Source organism: Microtus pennsylvanicus, chromosome 15 (genome assembly GCF_037038515.1).
Source record: "Microtus pennsylvanicus isolate mMicPen1 chromosome 15, mMicPen1.hap1, whole genome shotgun sequence".
Lineage (NCBI taxonomy): Eukaryota > Metazoa > Chordata > Mammalia > Rodentia > Cricetidae > Microtus > Microtus pennsylvanicus.
Genome location: NC_134593.1, coordinates 43,866,154 through 43,885,791, shown reverse-complemented (window position 1 = coordinate 43,885,791; position 19,638 = coordinate 43,866,154). Strand labels below are relative to the sequence as shown.

Below are 19,638 nucleotides of genomic sequence, written 5' to 3'. Positions count from 1 at the left end.
GATTTTTCTGCTCTCCCAGAAAACCCAGTTTGATTCCCATGCTGGTGCATAACAATCTGTAACTCTTGTTTCCCAGGATCTGTTGCCATCTGCTGGCCTCTGCATGCACTGCAGGTACATGGGGCAAGGGCATACATGCAAAACCCTCAGACTCGTTAAAAAAAAATACATCTTTTTAAGCAGTTTCTAAAAATAGAACTGAAGTCCCCTGGCGGTGGCACACACCTTTAATCCCGGCTCTCAGGAGGCAAAGGCAGGCGAATCTCTGTGAGTTCAAGGCCAGCCTGGTCTACAAGAGCTAGTTCCCAGACTAGCTACAAAAGCTACAGAGAAACCCTGTATTGAAAAACCAAAAAATAAATACAACTGAAGCCAAAGCACTTTATAATTTTTTAGATTGATCTTCAGATTATAAATAACTGTGATAAACTTGGGTATCTTGAGTTTGTATTTCAAACAATAATCTTAACTGTAAAATGAAGTCATGGTTTTTCCCCCTGACATTCTCATTATTTAGCTTGCAGTCCACTTTTCCTCTTCCTCCTGCCCTCTTGTTGTGTTTCCCATTTGCTCTCTCCTCCATGGCTTTCTGTTCCAGTCCAAGTACTGGAACAGCACCAGCTAGGCTTTCCATTTCTGCGTTCAGCAGACTGCAAGTTCCCTACGAGCAGGATGCAAGTCCTCAGTGTTTGTGAAATATGGGAAATAGTGAGGACAAGAAAATGTTTTCAAGTTTGTACAATATTTTCCCCAACTTTATCCTTTTAAAATTTTAGTATGCCTGAAGCAAACATTGATTAAATCCCATTCAGAAGAATACTCTTAATATTTTACTCTGACGTGGTCTCACCCTTAAATAAGGAATCCGTTCACCACAAGGGGCTAAGGTTGACCTGTAAGTTGCATTCTAAAACAGTAATTTTGCTTCAGACATGTAATCTAGAAACAGCCTAATTCTAATTTATCCGAGTTTGCAGAATGAACAATATGTACCAGATATCTAATAAAAACCAAAATCCTCTTCACAGCAGCTGTTTTTAGGTTATCTCCCATGACTTTGCTTTCTCAGGGTTTCACGAATATGCAGCATTACATCATAGACTTTCTCTTTCCCAGGTACCTGTCCTCGGTGCCAGATACACTCATTAGTCATACAAATCTGGGTTATGTTTTTCTAGGAAAATTAATTACTTTCTGTTGGCTACATATGGTTAGCTTGTCAGAAGGGAAACTTTAGCATATTTTGGGGTTATGTAATCTAGGAATTTAAACAGCCATTTTTTCCTCTTCCTCTTTATGCATAAAATAGTGCATTAATATCTGCTAGAATTAACATTTGGCAATAATATCTCAGCATTACATGGGGTACTAGAGAATTATTTCTAATGTTACCTGCAAAGTGCCTCGACCCGATTTCCTAATTGCAAATGAGGACCAAGGAAAACTAGAGATGTCATGGGTCATCATTCACCTTTTGAGTGGCCGTAATTATATGTCCTACATTTTAGTGCTCTTGTGTTCCTCACTATTCTAAAGGTATTAAATTTAATACAGTAGCATCTGCACAACCAAGGTATGTGGCTATTGGGCATCACAGTGTTTTAAGGATTAATAAATAATTTAGGGAAGTTTATCTGTTTGAGGTCATGAGATGTATTTTAAGCCAAATATAATAATGTTATGAGAGGTAATCACCATTTATCCTTACTTTTTGTATTACAGATATCAGTGTATTGTAATTTTCTAATAGAGTGACCTTTTCTCTTTCTATAAGTTTATATTGCTCAAGCTACAAAACACATTAAAATACCTTTGTTGAGCCTATTGTCTTTTTACTTTATTGTAAGGGAAAATGTTATTTCTTCTTTTTTTTTTTTTCATTTTCCCCAGACAGAAATTTCAGCGTTCATAGTGCCTCTAGAGTGGAATTTTCACTAGTTATTCTAGTTTGGTTCTTAGAAGCTTGCTTCTTGCATTGCACACTGCTGTGGGATAGAATAATCTTTCTGTACACTATGAATATGCATTACTCACACTAGGTATTAAAGAAGCTGATTGGACTATAGCAAGACATGATAAAGTTAGGTAGGACAAATAGGGATGCTGGGATGAAGAGGGGCCAAGTCAGGTAGATACCACCCAGCTACCAAGTAAGCAGGATATGTAGAAACTGATGAAACAAGCCATGAGCCACATGGCAAAGCATAAATAGAAATTTGGGTTAATTTAAATGTAAGACTTAGTAATAAGCCTGAGCTATCGACTGAGCATTTATAATTAGTATAATACTCTGTGGTAGTTTGGGAAGCAACTGCAGTCCGTACCATCTTTTTAAATCAGAGTCTAATCCAGGACCTTATTATTCTATGAAAGTCCTCTCCAGTCACATTTTCTTTAAATACCATTTAATATAAATGACATGTATATGAGCATGTTACATTTTTCTAAATAATCCTGTAATCCTGATTTTCTTTTTTTAGTAATAAACTGATTGGCCCAGTATCTCGAGCTTCTTATTAACTCTTACAACTTATATTAGCCCATTATTCTTATCTGTGTTAGCCACGTGGCTTGGTACCTTATTCAGCAGGGCAGTCACATCTTGCTTCTTCTCTGGCTGGAATAGGACTGCAGACTAGGACTTCCTTCTTCCCAGAATTTTCCTGTTCTCATTGACCCACCTCTACTTCCTGTCTGGTTGTCTGCCTATACTACCTTCCTGGCAATTTATTTAAAATATAATTGACAGAATACAGACCATTGTTCCAAACCACTTCCCCCTCTTAAAAACAAACAAACAAACAAACAAAAAACCCAAGAACTCTGAATCAAATATCTTTTGTTTAGCTTTTCTCCTGACCATTAGCCATAATGGTCTAAACAAATATTCTAAACAAAGGAAAATATCCATAGTCCATTTTTTGGGAACATGGATGTAGTTTTCCAGACTACTTCCTGCTGTTTGGGGGTGCTTATAATCTTATGGGGACCTAAAGAAAATTTAGAATAATGGAATAATCCTGATTTTTATTATATCTTGTCTTCCATACAAGTTTTATTTAACATCTCATCTTACTCTTTGCGGATCTTGAACAAGATCTTGAACAAGAAACTTCATCTCTTTTAGTCCTGTTGTGTTGTCTCATTGTTATCTGTCTTTTCCTCAAACATCTTTTGATCTTTGCTTAAACAGCTTTAACAGTTTTATTATTCCTGCCCCATCTGTAATACCAAGACCTCATATTGATAATGTATTTTATGAAGGAATTCATTGTAACCGAGGCTCAGTTTCTTTGGCCACCTATGTGGATTTTCGTCTTGTGTGTAGCTAGAACAGAGGGTGTTAACGTAAGGGGAAGAATGGGCCCCTTGGTTCTTACTTACAAGTCTCACCTTCTGTATTCCTCAGCAGCAAAACGGAGTCCCTCTCCAAGGTTACCTTGGCATGTGACAGCCCCATGACTTTGTGCCACTCTGTCTCCTGCTACGCCCATGTTTCCTAACTTTGATTCTGCTAATTTAGTATGTGTCAGGAGCCATTCTACTTTCTGTGTTTCTGAAGAAAGTCAATTTAGTACAAATTGGGACCTATTTACTCTCCCTCTATCTAACACATACTGTTAGTCAGCAGGGCTTCTGAGGACGGCAGTTGCTATTTGAGGCAAACAAACCCTTTTTAGACCTTTCTGATATGTTTTAAACATGACCCAATATATTTCAGTATTGAACAAAGATTATTTCGTGTCGATGTGATTGCTTAGCAGTCTGTTTCCTGTGTATCCTGTTACATTTCTTAAAACTTTGGGGTTTTTTAATGTTTATTTGATTGCTTAATTAAATTTCACTGTTTCATTAAAGCTTTCATTTCATTGCATATCTGAATTGTTAATTTTGTTTTTGAAGGATGGCTGGATTCCTTACAGAAACAAGCAGAGCTCTCCTCTTCCTGCCATCAGTTTCAGGGGACATATTGCTTCTTCCGTACTGTCATACCAATAAATCATCCCAGATTACTTGCCGAGGTACAGTACTGAAGTATACCATGCATTTTAAAGGAAATCTGCTATTTTCTTTTCAATCAGATGAGCAATGTGAAGAGACTCCGGCCACGGCTCAGTGCTATTCTCTTTAAGCTTCAATTTGAAGAGCAGGTGAACAACATCAAACCTGACATCATGGCTGTCAGTACTGCCTGCGAAGAGATCAAGAAGAGCAACAGCTTTAGCAAGTTGCTGGAACTTGTGTTGCTAATGGGAAACTACATGAATGCTGGCTCCCGGAATGCTCAAACCTTCGGATTTGACCTTAGCTCTCTCTGTAAAGTGAGTTTGTTTTTTTTTAAAACACATATTTGCCTGAACACTTACTCTTAAATGTCAGCCCTGATTACATTATTTAAATATTTTTATTTTGATGGGCTCATTATCAAGAACTTGAACTGAACCATGAACTCAAACCTAGAGTGAACTGAGCTAATTTACTGAACCTCTGAACTAAATCCAAATATTAATTTTCTCTGATCTGCAAATCCAACTGAAGGATTTTGTTTAATAACTAAATTATTTCCTAAACCTATGCTTTCTCAAACCAGTGAAAAAGAACGTCAAAATATCATTTAGGCTTTATATTTATTTAGTTCAGGTACCATCATTTAGTGATGTATATTAACTGTTGCTTAGGACTGCTGAGTTTTTTTTTTCCTTTAACTGTTTAAACATTTCTTTACATTATTTTGCATGTGCAGACTAAAAGAGAAGTAAGATTTCTATATATATGAAGAGAAAATATTTTTATGAATACATGCATTTCAGACCTCATTGATGAATTAAAAATATTTCTATCCAACTGTAGTTTTAGAGGATATGAAAACTCAGTGAGTTTATTTAATGCCTTATTGTTTGCTTCTGGTTTCTTTCTAACTTGAATTTATCTGTAACTAACATATTCAGTGTTTTGTATAACAGACGTCTTTCCTGGGGTATGTGTCACGGTAATAGTACTTTAGTGATCTGTTTGTCATAAATTCCTATCAGTTAACCTTGTGACATCCACACTCTCTGATTAAGGATTTTGGCTTTTATTATTCCTAGCTTGGTAGAGACTGTGAGAATCTGGTTCAGCTTTGGCTGTTGGCTGGCGAATGGCCATCACCATGGTAACTTTACAGTCACCTTTTCCCACAGCTGTCCTGAGCCCAGGCCTCCACAGGCATCAAGGTTTCATGAACTTCTCTCTTCCTCTTTTATTTTCCTGCCTTTACAACTACAACTTTCTGTATTTGTTTAAATTTCCCGCTGCAGGAGACATATCCTGCAACACCCACCATAGGCTTTGTGCATCAGTGTTTACTTGGGGTAAACCCTGGGATGGGTGGTTTACCCATAGCCCATCACTGAGGTAGGTGATAAACATTTTACCTGGCATATGTGGAATTCCCATTTCCTAGAGGTAAACCACAGGTGTATTTGTTTGCTTATTTATATTTACTTATTCATATTACGATGACTCAGTGCTTTAATGGAGCTGTTTACAAAACTGTATGACAGTCAAGTTAGGCCGGAGAGGCCAGCTTAGCTGGAAGAGGGCAGTGGCTAAATATCCAGAGGAAAAAGAGAAAAATAAACTGATTCTTGAATTAAGTGTGTATTTTCTGGAAAAAAATTATAAGCAAAAGAAAACAGTTGGCATAAAGCTTATTGCATTGCACATGTGGGTATATAATGGCCTTTGCATTCTTCATGGGACAGGAATTGGGGAAAATAGAAGTGAAATAGGAAGCGAGTAAATATTCCTAAATGTCATGCCTCACAGTGGTGGTTTTCTAGACATACATTAGTTCTGTAAGCCAGGTAGTGTGATCAGATACGTTCAGGAACGTAATTCTATTAGCAGGAAAAAGAAGGTGAAGGCCTATTGGCCTAGTACTGTTGTCATCGAGGATATATTGCTACTTAAATTTGATAATTCAGATTTAATCTAAGCTACACAGTTATTTTTTCCGAGTCATATTTACTGTATTTGCATTGCAAATAAGTGTATTTTCTTTTAAATATTCAGCCCATTCCCACTACTGCAGGAAGTTCTGTTGGGAAGAGCTGGGTGACATAGCTATAGTGCCAGAAAGTTGGTAAGTGGCTGAGATACAATACCTGACCTATGACAGTGACAGAGACATCAAAGTCAAAAGAAAGATAGGAAAGATGTGGTAGTAGACGAGGAAGGGGGAAAGATAATTTATTTGTGCTTAGCGATCTAAGGTGCATGGTGTTTCTACTGGCACACTTGCAGTGTTTGCTCAAAAAGGAACTATTATTTTATTATTTTCCTTTTTTTTTTTTTTTTTTTTTTTGCTTAAAGGACAAAGCTTTTAAGTTGCCTTATCAGAACACTTTACAAAAGTCTGGATGTCTGCTACACATTTATCAGGAACAGTTGGGATTATAGAGCTCTAAGCGAAAATAGTCAGTGGCCTTGGAGCTTAAAATAGAGAAGTAGAGTTGATCAGGGAAGTAAACAAATTTCACAGCCTGAGAAGCATTGAAAGGGTTTTGTGAGTTTGTGAGGCTGAAGGAGGAGAAAAGCAAGACTACCAACTTAAGGAAGCTGAGGATGAGAAGGAAGACAATGGAGAACTCAGTCCTGCACCCGAAAAACTACTGGGGTTTGTTGATTAGCACACAGTATGTTAGTTCTACTGTATGATTTGCATCTCAGGATAGTTCATGTACCCAAAGTTGGCTACCTGTTCTCCTTCATCCCTTCTTCTTAAAGAGATGTTGACAGGAGATGAGATCTGATTAATGATGTAGAAGAGGGTAATGCAGGGTCTGGCACATAGTAAATAGCTAAATAATGAAGGGAAATTGTTTTATTACAATAGTGTAGGTGTTATATTTATTTTGAAATGGAAAACAGACATTCTCTCCTTGAGATACAGTCATAGATGCATAGTAATTTAAAAATCTTATACAAATACAATTCAAGCAGTTATTGTTTTACTGCAGTTAGTGTGTAGGCCAGTTAATCTGTCTTCAGATAAAAAGTTGTCTGTGTTCATGCATTGCTAGTGGGCATTTCTGATCATCACTCTTTAGAGACTTCTGTTGTACAAGAAACAAAATAAATACTACAACTTCCTTTTTATTAGCTCGCATGTCAAGTTGAAAGTGTATATTGAACTAGATGCTATCTCATCACGTTTGTTATCAGAAGTAGCAGCCTGATCTTTGACAGTTGTGATTCAATTTTTCACTCTAAATATAAAGCATTTGTTTTTTTGATAATCCCCCATATATGAAGCTCTTTATTTATTTCACAGTATTAAGACAAGAAATGTTTTAATCTGTTCAAACATGCTGAGTAATTATATGGCATTTAGCATTCTGTATCTGAAATTCTTATTTTAAATTTCCTTTTAGATAAAGGCTTATGTATGAAAAATGCATGATTTTTAAAGAATTGGTTTTTCTACCTTAGAGTTGGTACACAGATTCTGAATTCCATACCCATTATATTTCAGACTTAAACTTTTGTATGCATTCGTATTTCAGAGTTCCAACTATGGTTATCTCTGATTTGAAACATGCTATATGGTAATTGTCAAATAAATACAAAAGTAAATTTGAGTTATAAGGTGAACATCAACTTGAAATTTTTAGTAATATGTATACAAAAATTAAAGTTGCTGTATAAGCATGGACTTCTCTGATAGTGAAAGTACAGAAATATTTTAGTCCCCCTTATTAACTAAAGGAATGCTATAGGAGGGTTTATGATAGGAGGAAGTGTTGCGTGCTCTTAGCAGTCCAGGCTGAACCAGCTTCCTGTGCATCTTTCCTCTAGGACCAGTCTCTTTCCTTCCCCCTGTCACTGCCACATACATATTCTGGGTCTCCTAAGTGGATGGATGCTCCAGAAGAAAGCCTTTCATGTGGATTTTTCAGTGACAGCAATGTTATTCGTAGCTTAGGTAGTGTTATGTACCTTGCCTTGACTTTTCCAAAGGATAAACTGTAGAATGTAAATGAAGAACTGTTTGCCATTCATGCAATTCTCTGAAAATAGTAATACTTTACACTTTAATTAAAAGCTGGCAGTAGACATTTTGTATACTCACATACATGGTACCCCCCCCCCCACACAACTAATGTTAAAATGTAAATCCATTTCCTCAGAAACCCGTCACATAGGTGATAGATGCTCCTGTTTCCAAAATGCTTCCCTGTAAAACTTTAATTTATTTACTGATATGACTGTTTCTTTAAGAGAACTCACTAGTGTGGCAAATATGTTTTATTTCCAATTAAAATTAGCATCCAGCTAATTAATGGATTGACCTGAATATCAAAGTTTAACATTACATTAAAATATATGAGGTAATTTTGACTTGTAAATTTAAGGAACAGATGGTTCAAATCTGCACACAATGGTGCTGACATGTGTTTAATAATGTTTACTGATACCTAATGAGATGTGTGATTTCTGAATAACAAATCCTAATCAATATATTGGATTTGTAGCTTTTTGTTCTGCATTAAGTAACTTCCTATAATTGAGGTAACAGAAGAGCTTTTTTGTTGTTGTTTTCTTACAAAAGTTATATCTATTGATTCCTCTTCAAATTATACACTTTATCTTTTGTAGCAAATTTTCTATTGTCTATGTCAGAGCATTAGAAAGTTAGTCCCTGTGTTAAAATTACAAAACCATGCATAATACCATGAGAAGGAGGTAAGAAGAAAGTGGTTGAAGGGCAAGTGAAGCAGATTGATGTCCAAGTTCCTTTTCTCTAGTGCAGAATTTTCTGTGACCTTCTGGATCGTTCTTTTTCTAGCACAAGCTTTCCTAAAGTAAAGTAACTTCACCAAATCTGTGATGGGAAAGATTTAAAATGGAAACTTTAATTTCCGTTTCCTTTAATGTCTATACTGACTGTTGTGAGTTGTCTTTTGAACCTCTGAACATCTTCTACTTTAATTATATTTATTGATTTGCAGCATGGAGTAGCCTTTAAAAATCACTAATGCCCGGTCCTCTTCATCAGTTCCCTTAATTCAAAAGGCTTTTGCATGGCACTTTAAAATGGGTTCCAGGTGACCATAACACTTAATTCACACTGGGAATCATTCTGCCTCTCCTACAATGCTTGTGTAATGCGGAATGGAAAATCCCTGACTGGTGGTCTGGAAGTAAATAAGCAACAAACAAACATGAGGAAATGAAAACGAACCGACAACAAAAACAAAAACAAAATGAAACAACTTAAGGCAAAGTGGTGGAAATATTCCCTAAAACTGCTGCCTTTCATTCATGCCAACCTGAACACTCTTCTGAAAATGACAGTTTTTGAAGAGAAATGTGAATTCCAGACACAGTACAGCTAAAAGAAGTGGAAGGCCCATGTCCTGACACATTATGCAAATCCTGGCCCTGTACAGGTAGAATTTCAATCACTGTATGAGAGTTTAGAGCGTCTTGGCCCTGTCGCAGACAGTTTGTATTTTGCATATCTGTCATAGTTACACGGGTTAGGATTGCAGATTCTTGTGTGTGAAATTTTGACTTTCATGTGTCACTTTTTCATTTCCTCTGAAGTTATTTTTGTGAAAGATATCTGCCAAACAAACCCATTGTTCCATCTGCATTCAGTGGTTTAGAAGGATTTTTAGTTTTCATCAAATTGGCAGAATCAAACCAGTACATTTTGGCACCCTTTGAAAGTTAAAGCATTTATGGGCCAAATAGTTGCAAAGAACAAATGCCATTCTTATTTTACATACAGCCAATTAAACCGCAGAAATTCTGGTGTATAAGGAGTGGGAGAGTAGCGAGAATACAGAACCCTTTGACTCATTTGTCGCATTTCCTTCCAAAGAATATTTAATTGGATTTACCATTACCCGTTCTTATCTTTGTTTTTTCAATTGCTAGAATGTGTTGTAAATTAGGAACGTTCTCCTAATAAAATATGAAAGGATTTTTTTTTTTTTTTGCTTAGGCACAGCCTGGGTACTGACATCTCTAAAAGAAAGCTTACCTCGGATATCCAGCCTTGCATTATCTTCCAAACCATTCCTAAAGACACATAGACAAGTAGATGGACAGCAGAGCTAGCAACCAAGATTAATTTCTCCTGCTATTGCTGGCTCAATTTAGGGTCATCTTTACATGTTATAAATGAAAACCTCAAATACCCATTCCTGATAACTTTTAAGAAGCTTTTTGTTTACCTTTCATTATATACAAAGGATACTTAATTGTTTGAGCATGGATGGGGTCAGAGCAAAACACACAACGTTATTATCCACGTGTAATAGTCTTACCAATTTTTGTTCTTAAGGAACATGAAGAATGTGATGATGAAATGTATATATAGGAGGCTTAGAACTCAAGTATAAACATTGGAAAGTTAAAATAAAATTAACTTAAAGTTAAATTGGCCTATTTTTTAAATGAAAATATAATTTATAATCATTTGCTGAGCACAGTGAAAACAACATTGAAGGGATATTTTCAGCCTGCAAGTGTATAATAGTATATTTATTATTCTACACTGTAGGAACCTAGAAAAAACTGCATAAAATATGAAGTAAGCAAAGAAAGGAAATAAATTAATAGGGAAAATTAACAAAACCAAAAATCTTACAGCTTAAAAAGAAAGTGATATTAATAAACTTATAGCCAAGCTAAACAAGACAAAGGAAAAGAAAACAAACCAAAAAAATTAAATGCTATCCATGTGAGCGTAAAAGGAAGTGATATTATCCCATAGATATTAAAAGGATAACAAAGTAGTAGTACAGATATAATTTGTAATCTAGATGAATTGAGACCCATTCTTCAATGGCAATATAGATGTGTCACAAAATATAAGAGAAAAATCTAAAAAGATATTAAATGACTTTGATAAATTCAAACGAACCAACAGCAAAACAAAAACAAAATGAAAGAACTTAAGCAAAGTGGTGAAAATATTCCCTTAAACTGCCGCTTTTCATTCATGCCAACCTGAACACTCTTCTGAATATGACAGTTTTTCAAGAGAAATGTGAATTCCAGATACAGTACAACTAAAATCTCTTAATCAAAGTAATTTAATCAATAGTTATCAAAGGATGGTTAGTAAAGGAGGAAAGATGAGGTCCAGATAGTTTCACTAGTTAATTTTAACAAATACCTAAGTTAAGATTAAGGCCAGTTTTCTGTACTAGTGGAAGCAGAGAGAATACTGACTAGGTATATGAGGCTAATATGGCTCAACGTCTGGAAGCACATGCAAGTCAGTTTATCATCAGGCTCAGGAACAGAAGTCAACACTACAGTATGCAAAAGGCATTTGACAAAATCCACTCCGAATAAAAGTTCAAAGGGATGGATATCGACAAAATGCTTCTATAATTTATATGGAGGCACAAAAGACCTTGAGTAGCTAACACAAAACTGGTGAAGAGCGTCTATCTACACTTTAAATCTGACAAGTCTCAGTGTAGTGCCGCAATATAAAATGCTGTGATTAGCCAAAAAATATGATAAATTTTTCATAATAACCCAGAAAGAAAAATAACAACCAACTGTTCTATGACAAAGGAGGAATGATAAAATAATATAGAAAATGCTCTCCTAAAAAAGCTGACTGGAGTATCTAAACATCTCCATGCTAGAAAGGAAGAAAAACAAAGAAACAAACAGACTTCAGATCTCATACAAATCCAATTCAAAATTTTAATATAATGGAAAATGACCCAAATCTTTGTGATGTTGGGCTTATCAAGAACCTTTTTAATATAAAATTAAAAGCATGTTAGAAATAAAAATTATGAAAAGCTAAACTTAAATTAGAATTACAATGTAAGCCACAGACTTCAAAAATTTTTTGGTGGGGATAGTGGTGAGCAACTTTATTTTATACCTTAGCAGTGAGAACAACTCAATTAAAATACAATAAAAATATAAATAGTGCATCAGAGAATATGTAGAGAGCAAGTAATCCAGTTGAAATGGTTAATGTGTGACATTTGGGCATTCTCATCTTTCAGTTAGACACAACAGAAAGTTATGTAAGGACAGCTTAGACTTCTGCCTTGTTTCTTAAAAATTAGGAGATTCTCACATGAACATTGACCTACTTGTAACTGGAAAATGCTGGGCCATCTTCCTCAAGTGTGAGAAGCAGAACATTTCTCCACAGCCCTCTTTAACAGCTAGTGTTTAAAACCTCCCCCTTCATTTGCAACTGGCAGTAATGTCTAACACATTTGTGGCTTGACATTTTTTTTGCAGATGTAAATAAATGTCTCTTTACTTCAAATAAAGCACTAACAACAGACCAAAGAAGCAATTCTACCCAAGTGTAGCCAGTGAGTGGTGAGTTTCTTAGGATTATTAGGCAACTGTATCACTTAAAGTCCCCACCACAGCACAGCCAGGGTGGCACCTCATGGAATTCCTACACAACCAGCAGTCTGTTTTGTAGAAGGGTCTAGGTGGGTCATGCCTGCTCCTTCTCCTCTCCCTGATTCTTTGCCTTTCCAACCTCGTCTCCATTGGTGCAAAAAACTCTAATCAAACCAAATTAAGCCAAATCAAATGCCCCTGTTTAATAGATGGCACACTCCTTAGTGACCAGGGGCATGGCAGGGGAAAGAAAGAGGGAATACACAAGCAATCCTAAAACCACCTGTTCCTTGTTCCAGGGCAACCCTAAATACCATGTGGGAGGGGTCAGCGCTTGGCAGGCTGGGAGTTGGAGTCCGGACCTGAAACTTTGTGTGTGTGTGTGTGTGTTTCCTCCCTCTCTCTCCCTTCATCTTCCCTCCCTCTTCCCTTCCTGACAGACTTTGCTCCTTATAGCCCTTGCTGTCCTGGAACTCCCTCTGTAGACCAGACTGGTCGTGAACTCAGAGATAGGCCTGCATATGCCTTTGTCTCCCAGAGCACTGGGATTAAATGTGTGTACCACTACTGCCCGGCTATATGTACTATATAACACATGTTTACTTTACCAATCAGCTAGTAATTACAGTCATATGTTTACCCAGATGAGTTGAAAACATGTCTACATTAAAACCTACATACAAAGGCTCGCAGAAGTGTTTTTTCTAATTCTCTAAACATGGCAGGAAATGATATGTCCTGAGTAGGTGACTGAATTGACCAACTGGACTACCTGGGCTGTGAAGTGTTTGTAGTACTCATTAGCAGTTATTTCTTAAGTGATGATAAGCATTAACAAATGAAAGAAATCGGTCTGAGAGATCTTCATGCTATATGTGCCTGCGTGTTGCATTCTGTAAAAGGCAAAATTCATCTGGATGGTAGAAATGTCAATGGTTGCAGAACTTCTGAGGAAAAGGAAGAAGAAAGGGATGAACACACATTTTTATGGTGAAAAAAAACTATTATTTCTGTAAGATATTGTATTGGTGGTTATAAAATATTATGTTTGTAGAAATGCAGAATTAGAGAACTTAAAGGACATGGATATTGTAAGTATGAACTAGTTAGCAATAGTATGGAAATAGTGGCACATCATTTATAACAGTGTAACATGTTTATGGAAAATGCTAATAGAATCTACGTATGTGGAAACTGTTTTACTGCTAATTTACCATTTAAATTGAAAACTTAACTGTTAACTAAAACCTTAAAGCTGACTTTAATTTAAAATTAATTTTCTTGTTCTATTTGTATTGATTATTGACTACTCCATATGCATTTAATTTATTAGTATTTCTTGTTATAGATTAAAAGATTGATGCTTTTAAACAATTTAAGAAGTAGCTTTTTTAAAAAAAAATTTAGACTCCAATAATTTTTTTTTTATTTTTTAATTTACCCAGTAAGGATGCTTTCACCCTTCATATTGAAGAAAACATATTTAACAAGAAAACTCTTTCATCACAATAATTTATGTATCTATATATTATGTATTACATTAGAAAAATATCATTGTTGCACAATAATATATTCACCACTGGACATGTTCTAATCCTTGAGTTTTTGAGCTTCCTGAGGAATGTGATATTGTCTTTGCTCAGTTATCTTCACATGGAAGATAGCTTTTAATTTTTAATTTTTAGTGATACTGTTTTGTTCATACACAAAAAACTTTTTTCTATAAAGGTCGTGAGATAGAATGTGAAATTAAAATAAACTTGTATATGTCTACTTAAAATTTATTCATCATTTTCTCTCCCATGTTGACTCTTGATTTGTATTGGCAAATTATCTATTAGAAATATATAAGCATTAGGTTTCTTTATTAATTGTATGTGAGGTGAATTTTTTATTTTAGGCATAAATCAATTGAAATAAGAACATATTCTTGTAGCTGGAAATGACTTAGGGAAGGGTGTCTGCTTCTGGAGCTCTGGGGGCTAGAATTGGGAGCTAAAAGACATCGAAACTTATCAGTTACATTTAATGTTCTTTTGTTGGTTTACTACTGCTTTCATCCACTGTAGTTTTAAGCATTTCTTGGAATCATCGTATTTTACCATGACTGAGATTGAAACGGGTTTACATTCTAGCCATGCTCTCTAGGCAGAAGGTATGATTTGCCTGAGGCACTTGATCTCTCTGAACTTGTTTCTTTCCCATAAATAATGGCTATAATGCAGTCTCCTTCCTGAGGCTGGTGGGTGCTTGTTTTACTGGACTGATACGAGGCATGTTATTCGGTTTTTCATGCCTCAGCATAGCTGACAAACACTAACTCATGCTATTGTCCTCAGCATTCACATTGCAGTCTTCTAGGGCGTTTGCTCATTGTGCCGATCCATGGTTGGGTTGTGTTTTCAGGCACTCTCCATGGTCTGTATACTGTGCAGACACCCCGGTTGTGATGCACACTGACAGATTAGCAGCATTAGCAGAGGAGCTTGGTGTTACATGCTTTATATGCAAAGTTTGTTTAGCAAGTAAGGGGCTAGAGTTCTCTGGATTCTGAAACTCCATAATAAAATGCTTCATTTTGATTTTAGTTTCTTTCCTTGTGACTTAAACAATAGAATATTCTTTAAATGTCATCCAAATTTGTGTTGAACACCTTTAAAACGTTCCAAAACCTTCCATTGGCACTGCAAGTGAGTCCTACTGCAGATTGACAAGCAGGCCATGATTTATTACTGGGTCTGTTTTTAACATTATTTTGTCTGGATTGAACAGAGTGGTTAGAGAAACTCCATCCATCTTTTTGTTTATTTGACATCTATGCCACATTAAATGTACATTAAAGAAACAATCCATGAATAAGGAATTCTGTTTAGCAATGATGATTACTATCTGTCAGATAAGTCTCTTGACAATCATGCAGAAGGAAATCCTGTCAAGAAATGTCTGTTAAGATTTAAATAAACCATTTTTAATATGAACATTATCCCGAATGAAATTTCATTTCATTTTCTTTCTAATAACTACCATTACAAAGGGTGCTTAAGTTATTTTTCATTTCAACAAAATTAACACTGTCTCTCAATTTTACTTCTAACTCAATCACTGATTACAAAGTGGTTGCTAAAAACAGAATGCACCTTTTATAGTTAATGTTTGTCAAAATTTTAAATCCCCCCCCTCTCTCACACACACACACAGTTACTAAATGCATTTTATTATTCTTTTTTTTTTTTTTTTTTTGGTTTTTCGAGACAGGGTTTCTCTGTGGCTTTGGAGCCTGTCCTGGAACTAGCTTTGTAGACCAGGCTGGTCTCGAACTCACAGAGATCCGCCTGCGTCTGCCTTTTGTGATTTTTTTTTTAAGGTTTCACTTCACAATTCGTTCTTTCCCATGATTCATGAGAGAGAACAATCATTTTAGCAGGAAGGACACCGTGACAGCCCTAGATAGTCACCAGAAGCTTCCCAGCTGGACCTTTCATTTACTAAGCTTGTTTCAAATCCACTTGGAAGTTTTCAGTGATTCTTTTTTTGTAAGTCTCAAAATAATTGAATCCCAGATCAAGAGAGATGGTTGGCTTGGGTTCTTCCTTAGCATTCATTAGCTCTGCTGTCTAATATTAGATTGCCACTGCTTAATATTTGATATAGCTTGATATTCACTTTATTTTTATCAGTGGCCTCTGAAAGTGTCACCTTTCCTCAGTGTGTTACCTTTATATTGTCATCAAACTGTTGTAGGATGAGCGGGTCCTTTTATTCCATCCTGCCCAGCTAGCTTAACCCCCAAAATAACCACACAGAAATTGTATTAATTAAATTACTGCCTGGCCTATTAGCTCTAGCCTCTCATTGGCTAACTCCCACATCTTGTTTAACCCATTTCTATTAAATCTGTGTATCACCATGTGACTGTGGCTTACTGGCAAGATTCTACCCTACATCCGTCTTAGGCCGGAGATTTATGGCGTCTGCCACACTTCCCTTCTTCCCAGCATTCTGTTCTGTCTACATAGTCCACCTAAGGGCTGCCCTATCAAAAGGCCAAGGCAGTTTCTTTATCCAACCAATGAAAGCAACACAAATACAAAAGGACCTTTCTATACCACCAAACAAGCAATGTTAGAACTAAATACTTTGGATTTATTTGATTTGAAGATGCTACAACCTATATTGTATCATAAAACCCCAAATCTTTATTCTTACCATTCATCATTAAATGTGGAGATTGATCCAGTGGATTTTGGTTTCATGACAGATTTCTTAAGATATTAATCCTAGTAGTTACTGGATGATTGCATCATAAGAATTTTGAAAAACTAAATATAGTTTCTGCATATTATAGAAGTCAGTTATGTTTTGTCCTACTCAGCTTTCCACACAGGATGTCACTTGGTTTCTCATAAAAGGTGTATAGAATGGAAGGACGGGCACTTACCACAGTAGGTGACTCAGAGTTCAGTGTAGGAACAATATGCCCAAGTAGTAAAATCTGTAAAAATAGGGCAACTTAGCTACTGCAATGTTTTATTTTTTTAAGTTGAGTAATGTTTTAATGCAGCACACACAGAGGGGCAAGCTTACTGTCTGAGCTGGCTTTCACTTCTGAGAGGACTGTGTGAATGGAATAGAGGTATAAGTAAGTTACAAATTAGATTATTGTTTGTGGCTTGTGTCTACAAACTGAAACTGACCCACGCATGCAAACTTAACTTTTAAACTGAATATATTTGGATCTCTTTATTTGTATTCTACTTGTTTTGTATTAATCTTGTTGTTTTTCTAGATATACTTGCAACCCATTCTTATGTTTACTGAGTATGGAATGGAGCACGAGTTTAGAGTTCCCTTTTTATGTTTTGTTCCATATTTTAATGTTCCCTGTGTGCAAACTAAGGTCTAATAACTTGCCCTGGGCTGCTAACTTAAGGGCATGCTTCCCATTAGGAGGTCACTCACATATGTTAGTGATGATTGTGTCATAATTGAGCCTTTAAAGAGTACTTTTGAAATTTTCTTCTAGATGGCATGAAGTCTGTGCATTACTGAAGGTATTAAGTAACAGGTAGATGTCTGTTGGAACATTCTAAGGTTTTGTTGGTGTGGTATGTGTATATGTGCGTGTCTGTGTGTCTTATCTGTGTTTGTGTACATTAGCATACCGAAGTCAGAACTCAGGACTGTGAATATACTAAGCAAAGACTCTACTGTTTGAACTGTATTTTCAGTAAGCCATTATAGCCTCTGAGTCTTCCATATGTGTATCCATATCAGACTGTCGGATGACTAAACTAGTACTACATTTTCTCATCTGTGGTGACACTGATCCTGTATCTTCCACTGCCCACTGTAGCTACTACTAGTGACTACTCCTGAATATTTTTGTTTTTTTTGTCTTTATTCTTAATGAAAATAATTTTTGTATAATATATTCTTATCATGATTTCCCTTCCACCCAAATCCTCTCAGATCCTCTCATCTCCATACCCACCCAACTCTTTGTGCTTTCTATAATTAGAAAACAAACTAATGAGCAAACAAAAGTCAGACAAACCATAATGGAAAAAAAAGAGAGAGGCCTGAGGGAACACACACACACACACACACACACACACACACACACACGCACACACACCTACCTCTTGTAAAGTGGTGAATTGTTGGAAAAGAAGCAGCATTGACCTCACACCTTAGACTACAATCTCCAGGTCTGTATTCCTTTCTTTTCTAACATGAGAGAAGTGGGTTTTTTGGTCGATGTGTTCTTTACATATGCATCCTTTTTGAATGAGAGCTCAGTGCTAGCGTTCCATGTCAGAGCATCATTTTACTTGGTCTTAATGCCAGTCTCCTTGCCAAAAGTTCAGAGACCCAATCCCTGAACAAAGCCTGGGCTAGATCACTTCTAATTCCTGATTGAAATCTTTGCTCCTTTCAGGCACGGATTGCCAAGCCTTGTCATCTCCGTCCTGTGCCTGTTACTATTTTCCATTTTCTTTGCTTTTCCCTCATTCTGTATATCTTGTACAATTTTGGAAGCAAGAAGCTCACAAATTTTTCCAAGACCAGTGCAGCCTTCTCCACAGGGATAGTATCAACTGAAAGTTTGTTCTTAGGGAGGATACGACTCATTTATTTCATTGTTTATATACATGTGTATGTGTGTAACATGAGAACCTAAATATGAATACTGCATAACTGTTGTCTTAAAATTTCCTAAGTAAAAACAGGAACAACAACTCAAAAGTCTCCATGAAAGCAAACCAGTAGATTCAGAGGCACTCTTTATGTTGTGTCCACCACTTCAGGACACTGCGATTTGCGTATTACTTAAATTTTCTAATTCTTTTTGCCCAAAACTGAAGCATTTTCTTCTCTGTCTACTTCTGTCCTGTCTCCATGAGTAGTGTCACCTGAATTACCCCCTGTCTAGTCCCCAGCCAGCTCCATCCTCAGTGCAGGCTCTCCTGTTTTCCTGCCTGGATTATTCCCACTTGTCTTATTGTTGGCCTCTGTAGTTCTGTTGTTTCCTTCGCTCTATTCTTTTATCCTGCCTCACTACAGGGAAGGGTCTAAGAGTTTATGTGATCATCTCTCTCTAGTTTTATAACTTTCATTTCTTAAGGACAGGTTATTTCCATTATGTGGCATATTTTTTTTATTTTCTGTGATTTTCCAGATTTATATCTTTCCATTGACCCTACTTGCATCCCCCAACACATAGACATTTTTAATTTGCTGTTACTTAACCCACTCCATGTTTTCCTTGTATTTATCAGCTTTGCGTTGCTGTATTATCTAGTACAGGTTTTCCAAACGGGTTTTATCTCAGAATTTGGAGGTTCTAGGGCATTTTTCTGCCTGGGCTCAGTTCTTGAAAGTCTTCTATGTGCTATATTGCATCATGGCAGATAGCAATCCTAGGGCATGTGTGGGCACGTGTGCTTGGAGCCTAGTTGAGCTCAGGGTTGTCATCATGTGAGAAGTAGTGAGGGGTCACAGAAGAAATGTCTGAGGTTTACTGATTCACCACCACCACAGCACCTCCTCTCCCCCGCATTCGCATCACAACCTGAAGATCAAGCTTCTAGATTTCAACCCATGGGGGATAGGCAAGTCCATTCCTTGGAAGTGCTTTAAAGATGCTGCTCCCTCTGCCTGTTCTTGGGAATTTTCTCATACTCTTTCCTAAGCCTATTTAGCTACTAGTTTTCAATGGTTCCTCTCAGCTGTCAAAGTCTCCGA

At 36.4% G+C, this 19,638-nt stretch overlaps 1 protein-coding gene across 1 annotated transcript in view; it reads left to right on the top strand.

Moving 5' to 3' along the window:
• Diaph3 (diaphanous related formin 3) overlaps positions 1-19,638 on the top strand; it is a 449,402-nt gene that overhangs the window by 236,407 nt on the left and 193,357 nt on the right. The window contains exon 21 of the mRNA XM_075949702.1: positions 4,083-4,322. Within this exon, the coding sequence (XP_075805817.1) occupies positions 4,083-4,322 (240 nt within the window). The remainder of the gene's footprint in view (positions 1-4,082; positions 4,323-19,638) is intronic.